This window comes from Myiozetetes cayanensis, unplaced genomic scaffold (assembly GCF_022539395.1).
Source record: "Myiozetetes cayanensis isolate MyiCay16 unplaced genomic scaffold, myiCay2020 scf7, whole genome shotgun sequence".
Taxonomy (NCBI): Eukaryota; Metazoa; Chordata; class Aves; order Passeriformes; family Tyrannidae; genus Myiozetetes; species Myiozetetes cayanensis.
The window spans coordinates 24,702,152-24,727,493 of NW_026087964.1; the positions used below are offsets into that span (position 1 = coordinate 24,702,152).

A 25,342-nucleotide genomic window follows, 5' to 3' on the forward strand; every position below is an offset into this window, starting at 1 on the left:
TCCCTTCCAACGTGACCGACGCTGTGATTCCGTGCCCGGGGCTTGTGGCCGTGCTGGGGCCGCACACATCCAAAGCACTGCTGTGCTCCTGCGCGTTTACGAAGCCGGGACTTGCCCGGGCGGGGTTTTATCCGCCTTACGCAGCCGCTTCTTTGCCTGCCCGCAGGCAGCTCCGAACGGCGGAGGGACGCGCTCGCACCTGGCCACTCTCCGGCCGCTCCCCAGCCGTGCTTACCCCTTCCCTCCGCCCCTTCGGGAGCCGGAGGAGGGGAGTGGAACTCCCCTCCCGGGTCTGACCCCGAGAGCTGCGGGGCCGCCGCGGTGCCGTCGGGACAAGGCGGCGGGTCCTGGGTCAGCTCCCGCCGTGCCGTGCCGAGGCGGAGCGGGGCGGAGCGGGGCGGGACGTCCGCCGGCGGCAGGAAGCGGGCGGGGGCTGCCGTGGGACGGCGCGGCGCGGGCGGTGACGCGGCGCCCTTAACCGGGGCCTCGCCGCGCCCGCCCCGCTCCGCGCTCGGCCGACATGGGGTCCCCGGCGCCGCTCCCGCGGACCGCCGCGATGCTGCTGGCGGCCGCAGTGCTGCTGGCGGCCCCGGCGCCGCTCGGCGCCACTCCCGAGGAAGAGCCCGGCAGGAAGGAGCCGCCGCCAGTGCCGGCGGCGCAGGGAGCGGAGCCGCGGGCTGAGGTGAGGCGGGGCCGGGCCGCGCTGTGCCCCCCGGGCGGAGCCCCCCGCGGGGCCCGGGCACCCACCGCGGCAGCGCTCGGCTGGCGGGCCCCGCGCCCTCCGGTGGCCGTCGGGCTCCGAAATGCCCCGCTTTCGGCAGGAAAGGGGAGGGCTGCGGGGCCACCGCATCCTTCCCCTTTTCTGCTAAACGAAGGACATTTGGGTCCGACATGGAAAAGGGGTCAGTGGCCTCTTTGCCCCGCAGAAGCAGCTGAAGGCAGGTTTTGTCGCTAATTCGAATCTGCTAGTTTTCCCCCTCCCTCAACATTTAGTGTCAGTTCCTTTGCGTTAAAACTTGTTTAACAGTGTTCTCGGTGAGGGGATTCCGGTGACTGCTGATCACGCAGGGGGATGGAAAAATTACTGGCATACGGTTTGGTGTAGCACGTCGAGCACGGCAGGTGGCACATACCCAGACTGAAAAGTGGCAGCGCCGCAAAAGGTGAAGCAGCTCTGGGAAGTCAGTGTGTCACCCAGAGTATGGGCGCTTCTGAACATCAACACCGAAAAACTTGGAGCACCGCTGAAAGTGGAATGCTGGGAAGCTGCCGTGTCAAAACACGCTGCAGTCTGTCTCTGCTGGTGGATGTGCTGGAACATGCTTTCCCAGCCATCCCTGGTCAGGGATATCTTACTTTGTGTACAAGTAAACACTTTGGTGAGCGAGTGGGAACAACCAGAGTGTGCTAGTCCGGTTTCACCACTGGAAAATCTTCAAGTTAATTTTCTACAAACATAGAGCAAGTGCAGAGAAAGCTGATGAAAACTTGCAAAAAATTTGGCTTGGGTTCAAACTGAAAGAGGAGAAATCTAAATTAGATATTAGGAAGAAATTCTTTCATGTAAGGGTGGGTGGTGAGGCACTGGAAAAAGTTGCCCAGAGAAACTGTGGCTGCCCCATCCCTGGAAGTGCTCAAGGCCAGGTTGGGTGGTCCTCTGAGCAACCTGATCTAGTGAAGGGTGTCCTTGCTCAGGGCAGGTTGGTTGGAAGGGACCTTAAAAATCATCCCCGAGCTAAAGCAGCTTTCCCCATGTTTTTTTATAATGCTGGTTCTCATGTTCTGGTAATAGCATGCATGGTGAAGTAATGTTTTAATAATCAGAACATGATCTGATCCTCTTGCTAAGTGCCTAACTGGCAGTTGGAGGTAGGTGGTAACCAGGAACTAGTTAACAATCATTAATGAGCATGAGAAGTGTATATACTTAAAATGTCACTCTACGCAGTATGGTATGACAGGAGAAATACTTGAGCATACTAACTATTCAAGCCTAATTAACTAATGTTTGGGTTTGGTTTTTTTCTTCTTTCCCCCCCCCCCCTCCGCCTTCTCCTTACAGAAAGGGTCCTCACCAGTTGCTCCAGTTCACATTGTCAGCGAAGAGTCAGCTGACAAGACTAATCTGGGCTTTATTCATGCATTTGTGGCTGCAATATCTGTCATCATTGTATCAGAACTGGGGGACAAGACCTTCTTCATCGCAGCCATCATGGCAATGCGGTACAACCGTCTGACTGTACTGGCTGGTGCTATGCTTGCCTTGGGACTGATGACATGCTTATCAGGTTAGCACTCTTGTCTCTTTTATCTCTTAAAATGTGCTGGGTACGTATTTACTAAAAAATTGTAGTTGAAATTGGAATGCAGGTAGTACCAAATATTCACTTTTCTGTTTTGAGGAGAGTGTGAAGCTTTTCCTGGGGACCATGGCTCAGATGGACTATTTAGGCTCTTGGCTCTAATGAGGTCTCTGCACTTCCTGGGCCTCAGTATGCGTTTAAGGAAGAGGAATGGGATTGAGAGCCTAAGTACTTCCTTTGATTTTTGGGCCACTGGTTTCGTTTTTATTTTTAGCTCCTGTTAAATTTGTGTGCCTAAAGGGAATGTGGGAGTGACTTCTGTTTTTCCTCCTAAGGCAAAAGATTCTTTATATGATGACAGATTTCCCTTGTCTGACTTGTATTCCTGTGCCTGTAGCTGTCTGGATTTGTGCTGGGAGCAGCATAAGTGGAAGATCAGCGGTGGGGGGGGTGCGGGCGGGAAGTGAGATATCAGGTGACACTTGAGGAACCTGTAGCTGTGGGCACGTAGCTGTGATTGTAAAATGGAGCAGCCTTCAGGTATGTCAGATGCAGCATTAAGTTTGTCTGTGTGCTCATTTCTAACCATGCCCACTTCAGAAACATTTGAAATACTGTTGGTTGGTTTATACACACTGGAAACAGTTGATTCACTGGCTTCAGGCTGCTTGGCAAGTGCTTTCTGTGAATGGGTTTTGGGTGTGTAGCTATTGCTGTATACACTGCTGCGATTATTGCAGTCTTAGTTAGAGCAGTTTCCATTTACGTGGTGTGTAATTTCTCCTGCCCATTATGGATCTCTCTCTTTCTACACTAATTTTTTCTTCAAATCTGTCTTGATGCTTTTTCATAAAAGCTTTATTTTCTTGTTCTATTCCCCAGTTTAAAGGTTCCCAACTATTTCTTCCTTTTCAGAAAGGACCCTGTTTTGTTCTTGGCTTCTCCCTACCCCACCCCCTTTCCTCTCCCCTCTCTCCAGTACCCTTGTTTTATACAAGATGAGTTTGGAAACTTCTGGGGAGTTTGCCCACCTTGATTTTATGAAGATATGCTCACTTAAACTTACTAGCTCCAAGTAATCACTACTTGGGATATTTTTTCAAGGTGTGCTTGACAAAATAAACTGGCTTATTGTTCTGACTATTTCATTATGTTTGTGCTTGTATATGTAAGTAATGCTAAAAAAAGACAGCCTTTTGTATAGTTTCTTGCATTGCTTTACTGTAGTATTTTCAGTCTTTAAAAAAGTTTAGTTTAACTCCTTCTGGTTTATTTAGCTGTGCAACTAATACTGTTACTCATGTATGTATGTGCTGTGCTGTCCAAGTAATAAGCCTGATTAATTTTGGCTTTATATTCTTACTTTTGGTAGTGGCAGTGCAGATTCATTTCCAGATTATGTAGTAACTGTGTACATTTTTCAGCTAAGAAAGTGTGTGCAAGAAGGCATACATGGTAGTATGCTTCCTTTTAGCTAATTGCATGTGGATTAAAGCAGCAGAAACAGTTGTGACTGCATGGTCCAAGCAACCTTAAATGTTGTAAGTCGAGTTTTGATTTCTCCTCATTTATACAGTCCTTTTTTGTTAAAAAAAAAAGGCTAAGTGATCTTACATTGTGAAAAAGCACATTCTTCATCCCGGATACATGTTTCTTCTTGTTTAAGAACTTAGTTTTGCCTTGGGTATTGAAGGTGATCAACCTATCAGAGATGTGCCATAGAGGCTGCTTTTTGATCTGGGATCAGTGTCGTTGAAAGAAAGAAAGAACAAAGTTGGTCCCATTGCAGGTCTGTGGGGAGTATGGGAGACAGGGGAATAGTAATGTGCAGGTATTTGCACTTGGCAAAGAAAGAGAGACATGGATTTTCCCAGCTGGATGATTTGTAGATTTGTCTTGTAGATTTTGTAGATTTAACTTGTAGAAAATGTTAATTGTAACTTTATTTGATAAAAGATTGGAAGGAGATGCTATTCAACACGTAAATGGAATTAACTGGTATAAACTGTGACTAAACTGATGTGGTTACAGATGGTAGTTTCATGGCACACTTGCAGAAAGGCAGGACTTGCATAGACCTTGATGGTAAAGATAATGCTGTTTGGACTGGCTCTTGGGAATAGCAGCATCTCAACTTTGGCTGGTGTGCATTGTCTGTGTGTTAATGGACTTTGGTCTCTGGCACAACCAGTAACGGTTAAAGCTGCAAAAAAATTTAGGAAATTATACAAAACTAACAAAAGACACAATATTTATTTATCAGTGGATATTTGAAGACTTTGCCAGCAAGCATTTCTTTGATGTGGGAAAAACAGTTATGATCCTCATGTTTATTTTTTTAAATGATATGTTTGTTTCCTTTTCAGTTTTGTTTGGCTATGCCACCACAGTTATTCCTCGTGTGTACACGTACTATGTGTCAACGGCACTGTTTGCAATCTTTGGCATCCGAATGCTTCGGGAAGGCTTGAAAATGAGTCCAGATGAGGGTCAGGAAGAGCTGGAGGAAGTTCAGGCAGAAATTAAAAAAAAAGATGAAGAAGTAAGTAATAAACTTTCTGTAAATTTCAGCTGGTGGAGTGGTTCCAGCTGTGAAGCTGCAGAACAGCACTGCCACATTTGGTGTGTTCTGCTGTGTCTTGATGGTCTGACACAGAAAATGTGTGGTAAATGGGACAGAAGTGGCCTCTGGAGGCTCTTTCAGCAGGTGATTCCAGTTCTGTGGCAAGCCTGGCTTCGTAGGAGAGAAGGGACTTTATATACATAGAGTGGGTGTTTTTTGAGTGTTTTTAATGCATTACTATTGGAGGGGACATCAACAGTTTACTCTTGGCTCTACTTTTATTTTTTTTTTTATGGTCAGGCTCTTTATTTGCACAATAACCAGGAGATCAGAGCTGATTACAACTATATATATATGTGTGTATATACACACACGTCTGTGCATATACGTGGCTTTTTTTTTTTTAATGGTGACTTTATATATTACATTGATAATGCAGCAGTCAGTGGCTAATAACATTGTAGAAACTAAATGTCTAGCTTTACTGTTAAGTCTTTAATTTGGGTTATTTAGATGATGTTTCTAATCTTATGGTTATTTCTTTTTGTTTTTTCTACCTGTGTCTCCTGCAGCTTCAGAGAACTAAACTGTTAAATGGGCCAGGAGATGTGGAATCAGGGCCAAGCACCACTATACCTCAGAAGAAGTGGCTACATTTTATTTCTCCAATCTTTGTTCAAGCTTTTACTTTAACATTTTTAGCAGAATGGGGTGATCGTTCCCAATTAACAACCATAGTCTTGGCTGCCAGAGAGGTGAGTGTTGCAGAATGTCTGATGTTTTTTGCCCTCTTTGGGTTACCCATACAGAGGTGAGAAAGACAAAATACTCTTGCAGGAGGTGCCAGATTTGCACCTGCTGCCTTGCTGTGCTTTACTTAGTGTTACAGCTGTGCCAAGACCTGAAAATAAATGCGCTGAAGCTCTGTGTAGTATTAAAACCATTGTTACATGATTGGGACTGCACAGGCATTTCTGAAAATAGTTGTTTTATATCATGCAGCTGAAATAAATTGTTTTTTGTTACAGTGTTGAGAGATGTTACAGAACAGATGTTTCTTTGCTTTGTGGTCATACAGTTTTCACTCAGTAACTTAAAAAGATACTTTCATTCCATCAGACTTAAAGCTACTAGAAAGATACATCTTGTTAAAAAACTGAATTAATATGGTAGAGTGTATAGAAGGGAAGTAAACTCTCAAGTTGCTGTGCAGTAATACTGTAAATTAAATTTTACTCATCATGATGATTAGAGTGTATGTAACTGTATTATATTCAAAGAAAAATGAAGGCTTATAGTCAGCCTTTTAATAAATGTAAGTAGCTTGCCTGTGCTCTTTCATGCATTGAGATAATTTACATTTTTTCCCTAGGACTCATGCTTCTTTCAGGTGCACTTTCAGACATTCCCTAGGGATAAATCAGGGCTGTGTAATGAAGGAGGCTGTAATCTGTAGGAACCTCTTGTCTCTGGTACAGTGAAGGGAGGATGTTTAGAGCTGACAGCAGGTGAGGATGATCTCATTGTTGAGGCAGTTATATGCCATCTTGGAAAAAGGGAACCACTACAGCCTCTGCCCAATTTGCTGGGCCAGTTGCTTAAGCCCATCTTTTCACAAGGGGTCGTTCACTTCTGGTTTGCATTTTCTGAGTGTCCAGTTAGGAAGTGTCTCCTTAGGAAGTGTCTGTCAGACTCTTTGGTCTGGTTTGTGGAGTGCTGAGCGTTGCAGTTAAAGGCTGTGGGCTGTTGTACCCATAGAATATGAAGTGTTCACAGGAGTGCTACCAAAACAAATACTACAAAAACAGAATTGACAGTATCTTGATACTGGCCTTCAAAATCAGTGATTGATTATGATCTGGATCTTTTCTGTTTTATCTGTGGGAATGTTTTATACCCATTTGTTTCATAATATCCTTGTCTGTGAAGTACTAAGATACATAGCAGGAGCATTACAGAAATGCTTATGAGGAAATAAGTTCTCTTAATATGGAGATTTAAGCAGTGTGGTAAGTCAGCTGTGCCCATATGTTCTGTAGTGAAAAGAAAACAAAATACTGTGTAACTGTTCATTAAGTGAGTAGTGTCCATCCTGTCACATGAAAAAAACAGGATTCATTTGGAAGGGGGGAAAAAAAGGTGATAATTTGGCTGTTTTAGTGCATACACAAAGGGAATTACTTTAGTCTGCCTGTAGATAGCTAGTCCTGACAACAGTCCCTAAGAACGAGATTTCACACCTTAATAGCTTACTGTATAAGAATTGTTCATTTGTTTAAGGAAACTGAAAACTCTGTCCCACTAGAATGGGGGACAGCTGCTTTGCTTCAGCTGCTGTGTCTGAGTCCTGCTCCTAGAGAGACACTATGCTGAGGGAAGCCATTGTAACTTGTTACCTTGTAGGGAATGGAATGGCAGGTAAAACTCACCTTCTGCCAGTGAGGGCTGTATGGATAACTGCTGACTGCAGGGACCCAAGGGCAGTCAGTGCTGTCTTTTCTTCAAACCATATAATTTCTTAGACAGTTTTGCTGTTTGTCTGTTTGAGATTCCATGCATTTCTCAGGTTATGGCAGTAGCTTTTTTTTTTCCCTCTTAGAGCTAGAAGTGTCACTTAGAGATGAGCAGAGGACTCAGCTCCACTTTCCCTGATTCATCTTTGTATAGCAGAAAGTCATGCTCCTTTCTTGCCTTCGTGGTCATTAGAAGATTGTTTTCTGTTTCTGTTTGAGGTGTTCAATGCATGCAATGTCCTTAACTGTGTAATTTCTAAGGCGATCTGAAAAACCTCTTTATGTAGTACAGGTGTTCACATATTGAGTAGCTGCTTGTTATGCAGGGAGGCCAAAAGCTGTTGTTGAGAGTTAACTTTGAAAACAGCTTCTATCCCCTGGACTCTTAAAATCCTTCATGCTTTGCTCTTTGGAGGATGGAAGGGGGCAGAGTGTAGAGCACAAATGTGTGAAGCTGGGCAAAGGACCTGTAATGCTTTAGCTGCTGAAAGCCATCATTTGCAGTTCGAAGATTTATTTTTCTCTTTCTTCATAATTAGGTTGGTGTTCTTCCAGCTGATGCATATTGTGTTTCTCAACAGCTGCCACCTTCCCTCTAGAGGTTGCTTGATTGTTTAACTACAGCAGTGTGATTCCTGGATCTACATTTAATGACTTGAAGATGCTGATGCTGTTTTGTTGAAATATTCTCTATGCTCCTATCTTGGTCGGGTTTAGATTTAAGTCTGGCTCGCTAGCTGATGTGCAGTTACTGGTTTTTAAGGTGGTGCTGGAGAGCAGAGCAGAGGAATCACCAGAGAATATCCTCCGTGCTCTGCAGTCTGCAACCAGGGAATCCAAGCATTGCTCCTCCATGGCAGGAGGTTGTCATAGGACTAGCGTGTTTTCAGCAGTGCTGATTTACCCCTTGGTGTTTTTTTTCCCCTCAGGACCCCTATGGTGTGGCAGTAGGAGGAACAGTGGGACATTGCCTATGCACTGGTTTAGCAGTTATTGGAGGGAGAATGATAGCACAAAAAATTTCTGTTAGGACTGGTAAGTGAAAACTCACTCCAACCGAAGAAATGTGTTAATGCTGGTAATGTTTGTGGTGTAAATAACGACATGTTTGGGAACAGAGTTTCTCAAAACTCTTGGAAAATCCATAAAAACTGGTTTTGGGTTGGTTTTTTGGGATCTGTCTTCTATCCCGCCTAGTTTTGCTGCACGATTAGCTAGCTTGTAGGAGACCAGAGGAAGGAAATATGTTATTTTAAATAGTTGGTATTTATTTTTTGACAGTGGGTAATAGAAATTCTGTTGCAATTCTGAGTCCAGACCTTCAGATGAGGAAGAGAACTGCATACTTACAAGTTATGCCAGCCATATACAAGCCTTAAAAGCTACTCTGTGTGTGGCATAAATGTTTTTTTATCATACCTGATAACTGCAACAGGCAGGACCAGTATGGTTACATTGGGTTGTTTTTCCTTAGCTCAGGTTGCAGTTTGCTTCCGCTGTCAGTCCTGTGATGTGGTGAGATTTCTTGCTCCCTGGAAGCTGCTTCATATAGATATTCATTCAGAATAATTGTTCTGTAGTTGCACAGGTGGTAAAAAGCCAACTTCGCTGCTAGAAGTGAAATGTGTATTCTGTTGTGTTTGTTTGCCAAGGAAATCGGTGACAAAATGGTAATCTAACAATGGTTTAATATGCTCCAAGCACAGTGTGGATCTTTAGCTGCAGGAATAGCCTTAGGTTAAAACAAAGATCTTTTTAGCCTGTTAGTTTGTTTAGAGAAGAGTAAGAGAATATACACAGTGGTGCTTTCCGTGAATATTGTCTCAGCCTCTAGCAGTTCGTGGCCATTGGAAGCAGTTAATGTTCTTGATACTCTTTCTTTCAGTATAGTTACCTAAACTGGGCAAAATATGCTAATTATGTCTCTCAAGTGATGGCTTGCTCCAGCATAAAAATATTGTATCCTACTTTCTGCCATACAGCCAAATACTCAAGAGTTGGTGTTAACGTCAGTTTTATCCTAACTCAAGTAGTGAAACAAAGCTTCCTTTTAAGGGACAGAATATATTCTTGGAGATGCAGTTAGATGGTGGGTTGGCACATGGGCACCCTGACACTGAGCTAGAAACAACATCTGCTGTTTGCAGCATAAATTTTAAAGTAAGGTTATTTGGAAATCAGACATTTGAAAAAAAAATCTGTAATATGTCATAGGAGATATTTACTTTTTGGTATCTAATTTCTTCCTGGCTTCTGTTTTCTTTTCAGTGACAATCATAGGAGGCATTGTCTTCTTAGCATTTGCATTTTCTGCACTATTTATAAGTCCAGACTCTGGTTTTTAAATTTTTTCATTGTTGTAAAAGAACAAGGATTGGAAGCATCCAGCAGCTGTCCTTGTGCATTTTTGTATATAATGTAAAGAAGTCTAGTTAAACAAGAGCTGAAGATGAGACACTGAATTTTTTTATAGCGGATGATTCATGGGACTGACGCATTTACGGACAGCTTCTGCAGTGGAGATCTGCTTACTGTCTGGTTTGTTTATGCTGTGGTGCCTGCTCCCGTCACGGGATTTGAGTGGTTTTCTCGCTTGCTGGACCCGGCTCAGCTGACTTTGAGGATCTACTCTCCCACGTATTGAGAATTCCTCTTTTCTTCCTCTGCTACACACAACCACCTTTCCCCTTTCTTCAAGAGTTGATTCTTAAGGCCTCTCGAAGCCGACCGTCTTGTTCCATGTTGCTCAACAGAAGGTGTTGAGGAGAAAACTGCAGGCTCCCACCTCCAAAGATACTGGTTCCACGGTGTGCCTGAGGCTGCGTAATCTAAGCAACAAGAAACCTGGGAGTAGTTCCTGTGCCATTCAATGGCTGAGCCAACCAACGCAGAATTTTATAAACTTACTTTAGAGGGAAAACTTCTTAATCAGGGATTTTTATCAGGAAATTGAGGTGTGGTGATTAACAACCTACTGTGTTCAATATGCAATCTGGCTGGAGCTAGTATGATTTGACTTTTAATTTTGAAATATTAAGGTATACAAAAAGTAATAAAGTAATAAAGTGGTCCAACTTAACAATGTTCCATTCCCAGGATTGAACAGTAATGGAATTCTTAGGTTTAGATGTGTTCCTGTTTTTTTTTCTTTTTTAGGAATAGAAATGTAATCTGGAAGAGTATGAATAAAACATAATGTCTCCATTTGTGTTATTTTCAGTATTGTTTTTGATGGCTCCTGTAATTCCTGCCACAAAGGTTTACCTGGTGATGATGTGCTTAAGGTGAGGAAAGTTTACTAACTTTATTTTGGTTACTGACAAATGCCTGTGTTATGAAGACTTGGAAAATGTCGAGCGCTGAAGATGCATGGGTTGCAGAAATACTTGCTTATCTCTGCTCTTCAGTTATGAGTTGGATTCTGAGCCCAGTGTCTTATATAACCCACTAAGATCTACCCTGTAGCAGTCTTGTAAAACAGAAGACACAGTTTGTAATGTTATGACTCTGCCTTTTATCGAAGCTGAAGCATTACAGATTTAACTGTGCTATTTGTAGATGACAAACAGAGCAGCCCCTAATCCTTCTCTTCTACCCAGAAAACCCCTTAATGCCACATTCCTCTAAGACCATAGAAGTGCAATGCTGGGTATGTACAGTGGGGTGAAAACAGGCTGCCATTCCAGGCTCTGGGTCCAAATGTTCACGTCTTGGCCTGAGGGAACTGCATTGGTTTGGTGGTGGAATTTTTTGGTTTGTTTTGCCTTTTTTTTTTTTTTTTTAATATTTGAATCAGTCATTTTAGCCAAAACTTGTAGCCTCTTCTTTCCCACAGCCTGAGAACACACACTCTGTCCATGGTGAATTTCAGCTCCTGTGTGGAGTGCATTTCTAGCAGAGGTCATGTAAAAATGGGGCAGAAATGGAAGAGCCCAAACTTTTAGCTGTTTGCGGGACAACTGCTTGATGTATTAATCAGAAGTGGTGCTGCTGGACATTCATACAGGTGTGTCCCAGGTGCAGTAACTGTGGTGCCACCAGTCATCCTGCTGAAAATTCTTGCTCAAAATCCAAAAAGCCAAACCAGTTGGCCATACTCTATTTGTGGAAGCTCCCCAAACTTTATATGCACTGCTTTTAATGCTATTTTGATACAAAAACAGGATCATCAGAAAAATCAAGCTCTTTAACAGGTTGGTTATAGAGGCAAGTGCGAAATTGCAGAACAAATCTGTGCAAATTCCACATTTTTATTTTACTATTAAAAACTTACCCAGATGACAAGGATTGCTTTTGGCCAGTCATGGCCATGTATGTGGCTGCTCTCTAAGGCCAGCTAGGCAGGTGGGAGTTAGCTTGAATAGTGGTCTTAGATTCTGGTTTGGGTTTGGTTTTTCTTAAAGCACAGACATTTAGTCATCAGAAATCTAGCATAAAATTAGCTCATGAAATTTTAGTAGAAGCTTTGAAAGGTGCTTTAGTAGTTGCTACTAGTTACAGTGATTTAATGTTGTCAAGTGCTTGATGGAATTTTTCACAATTTTAAGAATTTAGTTGGAGTGTAATGGAAGCCTGTTGAAGGTGACAGAGGGATCTGCTGGCACGTTCTCAGTTGTGCTGTGTCTGCTCTGCAGTTTCCAGCACAGACTGGACAGTGGCCCTGTCCCTCCAAGGTGTCTCAAAGCACTTGCATCCAGGCCATGCCTTGCCTGTTGGCTGGGTTGGGGGCTGGGATTTTAGCAGCTTTCATCATACTTCTTGTCTTCCTAGCATATTGCCATCGGGGAGGTGCGGTGATGATGTCTCAAAATGCCTGGATATTTGAGAAATAGGCAATATCTTACAGTGTGTGTATGTGTGTGTGTGTATATATATATATGTTTGCTGTTCACAGGACTGGGAACTGTAAGATCTCAACGTTCAAGACAGCAGGACTGATGCTGTTCTGGTGAGGTAACATGTCCCACGAGGCTTTTACTCACTAAAAAGTGGTGAGGCATTGCAACAGGCTGCCCAGCAAATGCAGTGGAATCACCGTCCCTAAAGGGGGGGGGGGGAAAGCCCCACGTGTGAATGCAGCAATGGAGGACATGGTTTAGTGGTGAACAGGACAGTGCTGGGTTAAACATTTGGACTCAATGATCTTAGAGGTCTTTTCCAACCTTAATGATTCTACATTATGCATAAGTGCTTCCTAGATGGTGGTACCTTTGGAGAAGGAACTGGTTGGTATATGAGACAGCAAATGCCTGGCTTTTTGAAAAGAAAATAGAGACAAAGTTTAAATAACAGTACTCTTTTGCTTTTAAAGGGAGGAAAGTTTTGGGGCTTGCCTTGCATTTTAGAATATTAAAGAAACACTTAAGATAACCAGCTGAAGTTTTGTTGCCACCGTCCTATGCAATTTCTTGTTCCTTTGTGGCTGGAGAATGTGAAATACAGTGAGTGAGAGCTCAAGTGTTGAAGGGAAGGCTCTGCAAACTTGCATCTGCAACATGTGTTTCCCATCCATCCTGCAGCTCTCCCTGCTGGGGTGAGATGCAGTCACTTTCAGTTGCTGCCAAAGGAACCTCGAAGGCAGCATCTAAAGCAGGAATTTGCATCTCTGACTGTACGTTGAACACAGCAGAGATTTGCAAGTGCACACTGCCTCCAACTCCTCATTTCCAGTCAACAGAAAGAAAATAATCAGTTTTATGGGGATGGAAAACACCTCACAGCAACTGTTTAAAATGAGAAAAGCTTGTTCTTGCTGTTTTCAAAGGTGCCTATTCCCAATCTTTAGGTAAAGCGTATCTCATTACTCTGTATATGGCAAAGTGCAATTAGCAAAGATTAAGGTAAACTTCTAATCTTCAATCCTGCCAGGACAAAGTTTTTCAAAGGAAACCTGCTGAACCAAAGTACAGAACCCGATCACAAATAAGCCTGCTCTTCCCAGGGCACTGCCACCAGGTGCCTGTGTCTGCTGAGCTGGTGCTTTCTGTTTTGAGATCTGTGAGTCAGACACAAAATCAGGAAACCTGAAGTGAGGGAGGGGCTGTATTCCCCAAGAGATAAGGGAGCCTGCTGCCCTCCAGCCTCTCCCTTACCTCAGCTGCCCCTCCAGCTCGGGCTGGCTGTGCAGTGCCACCAGATTCAGTGAGCAGTTTTACAATGTATTTCTAGAAAGAGGTTGATAGTTTAGTCTACGGGTTTGTCCCAGATACCATACATTAAAAAAAAAAAATCAGATCTTGAATTAAGAGGATCAGACTGTTTCATCCTAGTAAAACCTGAGTTATCCTCATTTCCAGAGACATGGAAATAATGCTGTAATGGCACTTGCTGTACTGATTTGGCATTTTTCCAGAGATTACCTCATATGGCCCTAAGTCAGCACCCTTGGCAAGCTGTGGCTTCTGCTAAGGTAACCTGTTACAGAACAGAAGGTTATGTTATTGAACCTATACAGGTTCTGTTATTGAACCTGTAACATTTCCCACAGGCATGTGGCATGTACTGTAGCTGCTCATTTCTCCAGGATTACTTAAATTTACTTCCGCGGTGAGAACAGAGTTGCCAGATGGTCTGACAGTGGCAGAGACTGTGTGCTAGAAAGAACACCTAGTAAGACTCTGTTGATATTGCTACCCTTGAACAGCTGAAATCTTCTGGAATTTCTATCACTAATGCCTGAGACTCAGAAGTGCAACTAACCTTTGGATTGCTAATCTTTACAAGTACTTAACAGCTTCATTCTCATATAAACATGGGCTTTGTTTTCAAGCTTGCACAACAGCAAAATGTCACTGAATGGCATTGCATCAGGTGCGGCAGGAGTTGTAGTTACCGCTCTTCTTCGTGATAAGTTTATGGAAAAATATATTGATATTTCCAAAGTTCAGTTTTAAGAAAACTGATAATCTTGCTTGCTACCATGCTCTTGGTCTTATTGCTGGTGGGTGTTGACAGTTCTTAACTACAGCTACACAACACTTCTACTGTTGATTTTGTTTCTCTCCTGGGGCACAGGGGCCTTACGGCATATAGAAGTAATATACAACTTACACAAGCATTTAATTCCCAAAGGCAAAAGATCAGCATCTTCATCTGGGCATCCAGTGTGATATTAGAGAAAAAAAGGAACTGCAGACTGTAAAAATGGCTAATTGTTATTTATAATTTTATCCAGGCATTCAGCTTCAATTACAGGATTTCCTTCCCTCCCACCTTTCCTTGAACATTTAATTGATTTGAGATTATTGAATGTTTACACTATGATCAGTGAAAGAAGGTCAGACCACCCTGACAGGTTACATGTTACCACACAGCACTTCCAGACAAGAGCTCCATGCTCTCAACAAGCTGCACTCGCACCTAAATGCAAGTCTCTGCTTGCTTGTTTGATGGCACAGCCAGTGTTTCAGCCCATCGCTACTCCTTTAACAATACTATTCTTTAACACTTTACCAGAAGAAGAAGAAATAGCCAGGGAGGGGAGTGAAACAAAATTTAAAGAGAAGGGTGTTGTTTTCCATGACAGAAAGGGAGGGAGGGCTATGCCCATCCAGACAATCTGCAGTCCTGCTCCATCCTTCAGCACCAATAGGGACTGTACACGTGAGGGTACAAAAGTAGTTTTAAGTTGTGCACGTTCAAACAAGTGCTGCGTGAGTAAATTCCAAGGCAGTAATGTAAACATACAAATCAGAGGTCTCTAGCCTTTAGAGTGGGGCATCAGTTTATAAAGAGATACAGAGAGAAGACAAGGAAAAAATACAGTATGCGTTTTTACTGAAATCTCACAAGTCATTTGTCTGGGTAGGGGAGAGAAGATAAAAGTGACATCAAGCAACTTCTCACAAGTCAGTTCTGTGAGTGGGGGAGAGAGAGTGCCTTTGGTACAGTCGTGGGAAGGGTATAAGAGCGCTCCACTGTGAAACTTGGATAAAACTGACATCAAGCAACTCAGAAAAAAAAAACCTTCTAGAACCTTAGAAGCTACAGAAAGCAAACTTTTAAATGAGTTACATTTATTCAGTTAAAAAATTGACAGTTAGTAATGGTCACATGAACACCAGGGAACTGTATCTACATTTCCTGACGTCAATATGAACGGCACTAGGGTTTTTCTGTTTCTTTTACGTATACAAATCTAATGCCAGTTAAAAAAATACAAAACAAAACTGAAACCCAAGACACTGTGAAATCAACACTGCTTAAAAACTCAAAATTCAATCTGATATATTTGAAAATAAATATTTTTTACCTTTCTTGTTAGAAAAAGACAACTCACCAACTGCTTTCAAAGCAGTTACACCTTTAAGACCATTCCCAAAAGTGTTTCATAAATAATTACCCATGATTGATTGTCTATTAATGCAGCATCTCTCAGTCATAGCTGGGGTCTCTGTATTAGGCCATACAGTATTTTTTTCAGACACAGTGTTTTGTTTCCCCCCCCTTCCTTTTTATTTAGGTATACTTTCTTTGAATATAGCATATCATGCTGGCAAAATTCATGCGGATGGCATAGCATGAAGTGTAGCAGAGCTTAAAATCACCTGCTTAAAAAAAAAAAAAAAAAAAAAAAAGACAGGAATGTAGTGTTAAAAATCATGATAGTGAAAAAGCAACTATCCAGTCTCATAGACAATTTCAAATGTTCTCTCACAGCTGTCTCATCTACTATGATTTGTTCAAATATGTCTTTTTTTAAAATCCAAATTAATTTAAGTCTCTTTAACTTTTTCCACCAGGGATAAGTAAAAAAATAAAAGGTTAATTATTAAAACTAGTCTCTTTTCCCTTTTAATCAAAATAACCATTTTCCAGCCCTCTGACTGTATATCTAATTTTAATAATTTTTTTCAAATAGAGAAGCTTATGAATCTGACATGTTTGACATCTCCCGATGCCACGACATTTAAAACACTCATAACAATACCTGGGTTAAATCTCTGAAAATATAAATGGTTCTTGAATCAACTTTAACATCTGAAAAAGGCCACAACTTTAAACCTTCAAAACATTTTCACAAATTATAATCCTAAGGGACACTTAGAATTATTGAGCAGGCAAATGAGCCTCCAGATGATTCTCTCTCATAGGCAACTGTGCAATTTAAAAAGCCTCCTTTCAAGGAAGCTATCATCTCTAATCCCTTCCCCTGGCCATATAAAACACAAAGGCAACTGGCTTTAGAAGCCTTTTTAATCCTGCACTTTAAGCCTCAAAGGATCACCATATTAAAGAAACATTTTCCAGAAATGTCTCCTTGACAGTTCTATGCATTATTCCTCAATGCCCCCCCATTTTTAACAGTTTCACTGACTAAAGAAATAAACTGTTTTTCAAATAATCTTTTCAGTAAAGTGCTTGTTATTACTCAAAAAAAAAAAAAAGAAAAAAAAGAGAAAGTGCAATATTTGAGTCAAGAGAATTTCTTTTTCCTGTGAAAAACTGCCTGATATATCTTTAATCATTTTTACATAAAGCTGAAATGAAACCTATTTCTTGTAAGGATAAATGGGTTACTAATTTTGGTGTTTGGCAGTAGGCAAGATGCCCACAGAAGGTGGTGATACACTGGAACCGCAGTGCAGAAGGTAAACCTTCTAGATGAAGTGGAAGGCATATGGAGAGCTCCTACTAGAATCCTTTCATATTTATATACAAATATAATATATATTAAATATAATATAAAAATAGCTATATTCTTTTTTTCTCTGAAGTTATCCTAGATGCTTTTCTTCAAATCCTCACCCATTGCAGGCAAACCATATCTGTCTCTCAAACTCTGTGCAACTACGCTGTCCTTTTCACTCCATTATGTATCACCAGGCCATTTCTTCATAAATACAATCCTGCCCTTAACAGGCTCCTTCCCTTCTGTCAGAGTTGTTCTGTAATGTTTCCGCTCCAGAACCCGCTGCAGTATCACAGCATTCATTATCATGCTACTTATCAGGATGTTGAAAATAAATCTATGACTTAATAAATGAGCTGGGCAGAAGCAAAAGGCTGATTAAGAAAGAGGCAATAGCCTGGTCCTCTTCTTCCTAAAACTCAAAGACAGTTCAGTAATTGATTCAGCAACAGGGAAAGCTGCAGACCCGTTAAATAAATATGTACTTTTTAGTCACTATCTGTGAAACAACGCATCTGCACACTTGCACACAATCTGGACCAAATTCTACATGCTTGCTTTTGTAAAATGTTTGCCTAATTAGTGTTTGGAATTTTTCGAATGTGTGCTATATTTTTCCAGTTTCTTTGAATTTCCCCATCTTCTATCCTTTCTCTACTAGCTGGTAGTTCTGTAATTGAATTACCTCTCTCTGAGGTTACAAAAAGCTTCTTGATCAAAGCATACATTTCTATAGTTCTCTCTCAGCAGCCACACTATTGTATTAGATAATTTCTCTCTTTCCTAGTTTAGCCTTTTTACCAACAGACCTATAGCAGCACACCAGAGTATTTGGGAAGGGAAAAATAGGAAGAGAAGTTTGAACAAAGCTTTATATAAAAAGCTGCATCATTAACCATCTGGCTGGTATCTCTAATTTCTGTAATTCTCAGTAAAATAGTTTAATACATCTATTTTAGCACTATTTGGTAGTTCTAACATTACTATTAAAGCTCTCCCACTTTTCTTTTTTAGTGCTATATCTTTATTGTAACTGGTTTAAAAAATTTGTATCTAACCTATTTTTTATTAGGCAAAGAACTGATAGCACAGACCTCTAGTCAATGCAGCTTCATATAGAAACAGGTGGAATGGAGTGGTAGGGACAGCAGAGCAAGGCAGGATTTCTTTACATAGAACTTGACAGAAACAGTTCTCTGACAATTATCCCAGTCCGGAGAATGCCAGAAATCCCTTTAAAGTAGGGGAAATGTTTCTTGCTGTGTTTGGTATTGGCATCTGTTCCTTGCTCCAGGTTGCAGTAGGCTTCTTGGAGCAGAGAGCAATCCAATTCTCTTTGGTACTGTGTTTCTCACACTCTCCTTTCTTGTTCACTACTTGGCTTTTTGGTGCCAAATGTTTGCTTTATGACTGGGGAATAACAAATATCTAATGCTGGGACAAGTGCAGGGGCAAAGGCCAGCCCCAAAACATAACCAACAGCATCAAAGGCTTGGCTAAACTGGTATAACCTTCTGCGGGTTTGGTTCATCCAGTAATACAATCAAACTGTTCCACAGTACAAAATGGACCATCACCATTTGGTTACATTCATTCAACTCCTCTTCAGTATTCAAGATTAATCCAGCTTTCTCTCCCTAGTACTAATTTTAACTGCTTTAACTGGGGTGGGGCTTTTTTGGTTGTTTTTTTATTGTTTGTTTGTTTTTTGTTTTAATTATCAGATCTATCAGCATTTATTCCTTTTCCTCTGAAGTTCTGGTTTCAACAAACTAGTACCATAAAAACCTACCAACATTTAGTTAAATAGCACATTGTATCTGTTGGAACTTTTTATTTTCTTAATAAAGTGAAGTTGCCTTCTGAAGTCTTAGTTCAGTGATATCTCTTAAATCAATAGCCTGCTAGTGTTAAATGCAATCATGATCTCCCCCAAAGCATACTTTAAATGCTTCAAAAATTACTAAAAAAAAAAAAATCAGCTTATTATTCCTCCTCCTGCAAAACGAGTCCTTGTACTTTTAGGTTGGTTTGTTTTTTTTTTTTTTTTTTAATTATTTTTAAGAGTATTACCTTAAAGGTCTGAGATTTTTGAGACTCCTCTATTTCTGGCTACTGTCTGAGGGGGAGTACCAGTCAAAATTATTCATGGTCTCAACTCAGACCATTGTTAAAATTAACACAATACAGAAATATCTATGAAGTAGATACACGAGTTTGGTTGACGATGTGCTAAGACTTCAAAATCGAAAATGGTTACAGATTCAAGACATTGTAATTCAAGATGTTCAACATTATCACCTGAATTAAAATCAAGGCACTATGGGTTTTGTTGTTGTTAAAATGACCCTGAATTAGTTCTGACTAATTTTTGAAGGAGAATAAAAAGATTCCAACATGTTTTAACAAGTTACAATTCTCACCACAGAGAAAGTGGTTAAAAAGTGCCCAAAAGGTTATTAAATGTAAATATATTTTTGTGCAAATTACTCCTATAACTGAAACATTCTTGAAAATTACTGTCATTTTTTTAAACCTTTTACATAAATATTTCCAACTATGAACTATATCAAAAGATAGCTTTGGGGAATAAAATTCCAAACCATCTGCAAGAAAGCAGTGCAAATTCCTGTTTTTCAAATAAAACGATGAATTCATTATGAAATGATGGATGATATTCATGAATCTGAATGTCCTGAACCCTGATGCATGATCACCAGTTCAAACAGCTTCATCAATAATTTAACTTCAAGAAGTCAACTAACCAACACACTAAAACTCACCGAACAAACCCTGACGTCACAGACAAAGCACAAACAAGAAACTTGTGCCCACATTAAGGGTGAAAATAATGATGCATCATGTTGTAAACAAAAGGGTAGAACAGAGGAAAACATTAGTCTGAGTATGGCGTGAGAATTTAGGGAAACATATTCAAACCTACAAATAACAGATTACATTTTCATGCATCATATAAAATATTTTGCTCTTTCTCCTTTTATGCAGACATATACACAATATTTTACAGCATCTGTACAACAGAGAACTGGATTTCACACAACATTTTCAAAATATTTACTGTCCCATAATCATCTGAAAAAAAATTAGATGGTTTTTGGACTATATTCCTGGCATTTTTTTCTGCTAATTCAAACAATTGCTCCATGTCCATTTTAATACTTTAAAAATGTATAGGATTGATAAAAATACCAATATTTTCAGCATCACTCTCATTTCAGTCATATTTGGAGATTTTACCTGGACAAATTAAAACATGGCAGCAAATCCTTTAGAACACAGAAACTGGGGCAACTCTCAAAGTTGGCCATGTCCCCATCCTTATTTTGTGGCTTTTCTTAAGAGATTCCAGAGGTCAGAAGCAGATCTCAATTAGGTGTTAGAAAGCCTTCAAACTACTACCTCTGTAGCTTCAGTGCAACTGTTTGGGGAGCAGCCCCTCCTGGCAGTTTGTGTCAAAAAGAGGCAGAGCTCCACACTACTGTGGCTGAACTTTGGAAGGGTCAGTCATCTTGTCAGTTCTGTGTCGTGACAGTTGCTGCTGTTGAGACTGATGCTGCTGGTGGTGGGACTGAGTGAAAGTGCTTTGTTGTAGTGGGAAAGCAGCAGAGAGGATAAGCTGAGCTGACTGATTTCCATGAAGTAACCTGGATGTCTAGAACATGGAAATAGAAAAAAGATTATTTTTCCTGCTGCACAGAGAAACACAGGCCTAACTCCTTTTTAACTTTTCATAAGGGTTCAATCAAAATAAACTTCAGATTTGGTCAGTGAAGTCGAGCAAACAATGCAAAAATTAGTTCATACTAGTAAATTTAATCAGAGCATTTGACCAATTAATAAAGCAGGTGTAAGTGGTTGTTGTAGTTTCCTGTGATGATGGGTACGAATGCACGGCAATGTCTCCATTTCAAACCACAAGAGCAAAGCAGGGCTTAAGGAATCTATTTGAATAAATGCAGGTAGCTGTCATTGCAGTCAAATGAAAAAATGGTGCATAACTTAGCACAGATCACATTTATTCCCCACAGACAAAATACACAGTCAAAAAAAAAAGCTGCATTTGCAGACCCAAACATCCCCTTTGAAGGAGATTTATTACTACTGAAAATGGTTCTTAGTTTTAATATTACTCTACTTAGAACAAAAAAAAATTATTTACTGAAGAAACGCAATGAAGGAGTACAAATGCACTATGGCATCTCAATCCTGAAACATTTTGCAGCAGAAGCTAAACTACATGGACTGCTCCACCTACAGAATCAGACTGTAAGAAGCCCCAGTGAGCAGAAGCATTTGCTTCACTTCAAATTCTAGCACTTTAATAGTTTGTATTAAAAATACTAAACTTTTGCCTAGAATTTGTAGGGTAGGAACAGATCTTTGGAGATCTTATTTCACAAATCTGTTTCACCAGAATTGTCAAAATTGTGCAAACTTCTGAATTTAGAAAGAGAGATACATCAACCAACCTGCTAAACAGCACTACTGTTAAAATACTTATCTGATTTGTCAGAGAACAAATTCAAATCTGCACTCTGGTCTGATTCAGTTTGAGTCTCCCACTACATAAATGAGTGAGTGCTGAAGTTCAAATCACTAGGTATGCTTCAGATCTCTTGTTGAGAGTCAGCTTGCAGCTGAAAAGCATTTGCCTGATGCATGACTGAAATTGGTATGCTCCCATGAAAAATTTTTTTCAACAAGTCAACATTTTCTGTCAGTGACCTAGTGAAAGAAAATTGTACTCAGTCCTAATCAGAATGTATCCATTCCTTGTGCATATAAATGTAGGTTAAGCCTCCAATTACTTACTGCATTTGTATCTATTCCGCCTATGCACAGGATCCCAAATTTAGTGCAAATGGGAGACCACACATAGTAAGGAATACTTGCAAAAGATTTTTTAATTACATATACTCTTAAAGAGTTAAAAAAAAAACCCACACTTTTTCAAAGTAGTTGAAAAAATGTTAAGGTGTACAAGCTACATTTACATGGACTTTACCTTTTTTTGGAGAAGGCAACATCAGAGGCAAAATTAAAATTTTGGAAACCATGTCTTCTTGGAGGCACTTCCCCTCTAATGCTTTAGCCACCACTACATCTCCCTCACTAACACAGCTACTGAATGCACTATGTGCCAGGAATCAATTGGAATCAACAAATGGCAGCAGATTTTCTCATCTATTCCTTCTACCTTCTGTTTCTTTTCGATATTTCCTATTTCTAGACTTTGGGTTTTGCTTGCCTTCTCTTTTGATCCAATCTCTCTTCTTTGTCCACTAAAACAAGGTTCTTTCTGCCCTACTCTCTTGCTTGCAAGGTTACTTGCAGCTCAGCCTCCCCTGTAGCCTAGACAGATGTTCATGCCTCATGTTACTGGGACATGTCTTGCTTTGGGCTGTGTGCTGCTTTCCAGCATCTCTCATACCTTATTGCATCAATACATGAATGCAAAGAAAATGCAAGTTGTTTTAAAGGGAAACATCTGTTTTCTAATCCCATGTTCAATTAAGAGCAGCAACTCAAAGGGGAAAAGATATAAGATAGGACAACCCATAGAGTGAAACTGCAGGAAAGACTCCTTCTTTAAGTAACAAGATCTTAGAGAACAGCTACAGAATAACCTCACTTTAAGTGCTCTGGTTTTGGGTAAAGCACCTCTAGGGTAACCTAGCAATGCTGAAAGTGTCAGGATTTGGAAAAATTTGTAGAGAACTCTGCATTCATTACCTGTAGGAACTGCTGGGGGTGCTGGGCCAGCTGTGACTGAGCTGGTTGCTGAACTGTGGTGAGCTGCTGCTGATGGTCTTGCTGACTTTGCTGCTGCTGTTGCTGCTGTTGTGTTATTGACAAAGTCTGTGTCTGCTGCTGTTGGGCAGCAAAAGTGGGATAAGCTGTCACCACCTGTCCCATAAACATAGTACTTGGTACCATTACCGCTCCACATGCTACTGGGGCTGTGACAAGTTTTGTTACAAGTTGCTGACCTTGAGAAAATCTGTTAATAGAAAAAGACATTTGGAGTCCCTTTAGGTAAAAAAAATATATGAAGCATCACATACACTTGAGAAAGGCAGATTTCTCAAAGTCATACTTTGCTGTAACAACATGGGTTTTGATAAGCTGCAAACATTATTTTGGGCAAAGTTTAGTTTCACAGTTGTATCTCTACAGTTAAAATACAAAGCACTTATTTTTTAATGCTACTTTAATTCCTTTTGTATATGATACAACTACATAAGCATACCATTACAGCAAGTCATCTTGAATATTGTTCTGGAAGATTTACCTGATTTGTCTGTCCTGTGTAAAAGTGGCTACTGCAGCAGCGTTCTGGTTGTTCTGTGGTAAGCTAGAAGGAACCTGGACCACATTTCCCGTTGTTGGCTGAGAAATCACCATAGTGTTATACAAAGGTGCTGAGACTGTGTTCTGTGACTGACTGGCAACAGAAGACTGTTGATTGTGTCCACTAAGTACATTTTGTTGACTATGCTGGAAAGAAATTTTGGGATAGTAAGTTGAAAATAGCCAGGTACTACAGCTGTCCTTCTCATTCACATTGGCCATACTTCACAACTGCCAGCATTTTTTTCTGTTCAAATTAATTCTTACTTTAAAGTACGCAGGTGTCCTCTGTCTGAGGATTTGGAGGTGGGACTGGACCATCTGAGTCTCTTACATTAACCTGTTCTCCTGTTCAGGTTTGTGGGGTTTTTTCCTAGATTTTTCAGGTACTTGCATACTCTTTATTCACAGAATCGCAGAATATGCTGAGTTGGAACTGAGTCCAACTCCTGGCCCTGCACAGGACCATCAAGATGATCTTTTCACTCCTTTATCATCTCTGTGCCCAACTTAAGACTAAAATGTGCACTTCATGTCAAGCAATTCCTTACTTCAGAAGTTTGGAACTTGCTTACTGTTGAGACTGTAATACTGTCCACCACCAGTCTACCTCTTTACAAATCTCAAAAAGAATGTATGGAATGTGGATAAGGATACAGAGGAAGGCGACCACAGAGATCAAATGTATAAGGAGCCTCCATACACATAATGGTCAAACCCATTACAAGTGCTCAGCATGAGGAACAGGCTTCTCCAGGGATACCTCTGAGGAAAACCATGTATGACTGAGAAGATGAAAAAAGTGATGAGCTGCTCAATATGTTTCCCAGGATATGAGATGGGTGACATGTTTAAAAAAGCAAACATAATCACATTTCATAAAAAGTAAAGCTGTAGAACTCACTACAAGATAATGCAATTTCAAAGGTTTACATGGAATTGAAAAAACCTGAACAAACTCACAGAAGAAAAAGATGTCATAGACAGATGCCACACACCTATCACATCTGATGGAAAGTGCTGAAAAGTAGAACATACAACTGCAGAAGCACCAACATACACTAGTCCTGTTCCTATGCTTTTCTAGTTATTTTCTGTCAGGACACTGGGTTTTAAATTCACAAATCTCATGTTACGTGTTCTGTCACAAAAAAAATTCACAGGCATTCAAAAAAAAGGCAAGCTAAAAGTTTCTTTGCTACTGGTCTTTCCAAAAAACCTACTTGTTATCAATTATTTACATGCCTAAGTCTTAAAATAAAAACAAGATCTGAAATTGCATTATCAAGAACATAAATGCATTTCAATGGTAAAGCTTGGAACATGAAGAAATCAATGACTCAAAGGACATTGTTCAAAAGAAATCTGAGAGGGGAATGTCAGGGATGTGTTTCAGCTGTGGGTTTGAGCATATATTCTATCCAGCAAAATCAATAATGAGAATTTTACCTGTGTTGCAGTACTCTGCAAAGGCTGCTGCTGTATCATGTGTGGAGTACTTATATGGCCTGTGTTCATCCCACTTTGAGTCTGATTAGTCTGAACAACTTGACCTTGCATGTTTATTGGCGTAAGCTGCTGAACAGTTGAAGAATTTCCAGAAGGAAGCTGCACAGAACCAAAGTTGAGTCCAGAAGCTGACTGCTGCAAGAACATCTTAAAAAATTCCACAAGTTAAAGGGTCAGTATTCAGAGACTCTAACTGATAAGACTCAGAATACTGATTTCTAGAGTTCTACACATTAAGGTTAAATATTTGCTCAAGAAAAAGTACTATTTAGAGACTCACTGGTAATGTATTCTACAACTATCTAAAGACAAAACATACTTGAGATTACATTTCTATTTGTAGGACCTTCAGCAACAACACTAATTCAAATAAAGAAGATCTCTGAATCAATAGATCCAGGCATAGCACCACGAAAAAAATCTTCCTGGACAATCAAGGGAATTATAATGA

General features: G+C 40.6%; 2 protein-coding genes across 8 annotated transcripts in view; one reads left to right on the forward strand and one right to left on the reverse strand.

The window, feature by feature from the left end:
• The first annotated feature begins 477 nt into the window (after nucleotides 1–477).
• On the forward strand, nucleotides 478–10,583 carry TMEM165 (transmembrane protein 165). The gene is made up of 6 exons (XM_050338882.1): nucleotides 478–682; nucleotides 2,063–2,288; nucleotides 4,670–4,845; nucleotides 5,439–5,621; nucleotides 8,309–8,414; nucleotides 9,648–10,583. Exons 1-6 carry the CDS (start codon nucleotides 521–523, stop codon nucleotides 9,722–9,724), a joined length of 930 nt encoding a protein of 309 aa, XP_050194839.1. The 5' UTR covers nucleotides 478–520; the 3' UTR covers nucleotides 9,725–10,583.
• Nucleotides 10,584–14,521: 3,938 nt separating this feature from the next.
• Nucleotides 14,522–25,342, reverse strand: part of CLOCK (clock circadian regulator) — a 68,117-nt gene continuing 57,296 nt past the window's right edge. For 6 of the 7 annotated variants that reach the window (XM_050338869.1, XM_050338874.1, XM_050338868.1 and 3 more), the window contains 4 exons: nucleotides 24,832–25,038; nucleotides 23,324–23,529; nucleotides 22,765–23,032; nucleotides 14,522–20,683 (listed from right to left, as the gene is read on the reverse strand). In XM_050338869.1, coding sequence (XP_050194826.1) covers nucleotides 20,507–20,683; nucleotides 22,765–23,032; nucleotides 23,324–23,529; nucleotides 24,832–25,038 — 858 coding nt within the window. In that variant the 3' untranslated portion in view covers nucleotides 14,522–20,506. The remainder of the gene's footprint in view (nucleotides 20,684–22,764; nucleotides 23,033–23,323; nucleotides 23,530–24,831; nucleotides 25,039–25,342) is intronic. The other variant, XM_050338875.1, reaches the window with a different exon arrangement.

Excerpts from the sequence above, each read along its gene's own strand:
- TMEM165 (XM_050338882.1), top strand. The coding sequence starts at position 521 with ATGGGGTCCCCGGCGCCGCTCCCGCGGACCGCCGCGATGCTGCTGGCG. Across the intron at positions 683-2,062 it reads GAGCGGAGCCGCGGGCTGAG|AAAGGGTCCTCACCAGTTGC; the intron begins GTGAGGCGGGGC and ends TTCTCCTTACAG. Across the intron at positions 4,846-5,438 it reads TTAAAAAAAAAGATGAAGAA|CTTCAGAGAACTAAACTGTT; the intron begins GTAAGTAATAAA and ends TGTCTCCTGCAG.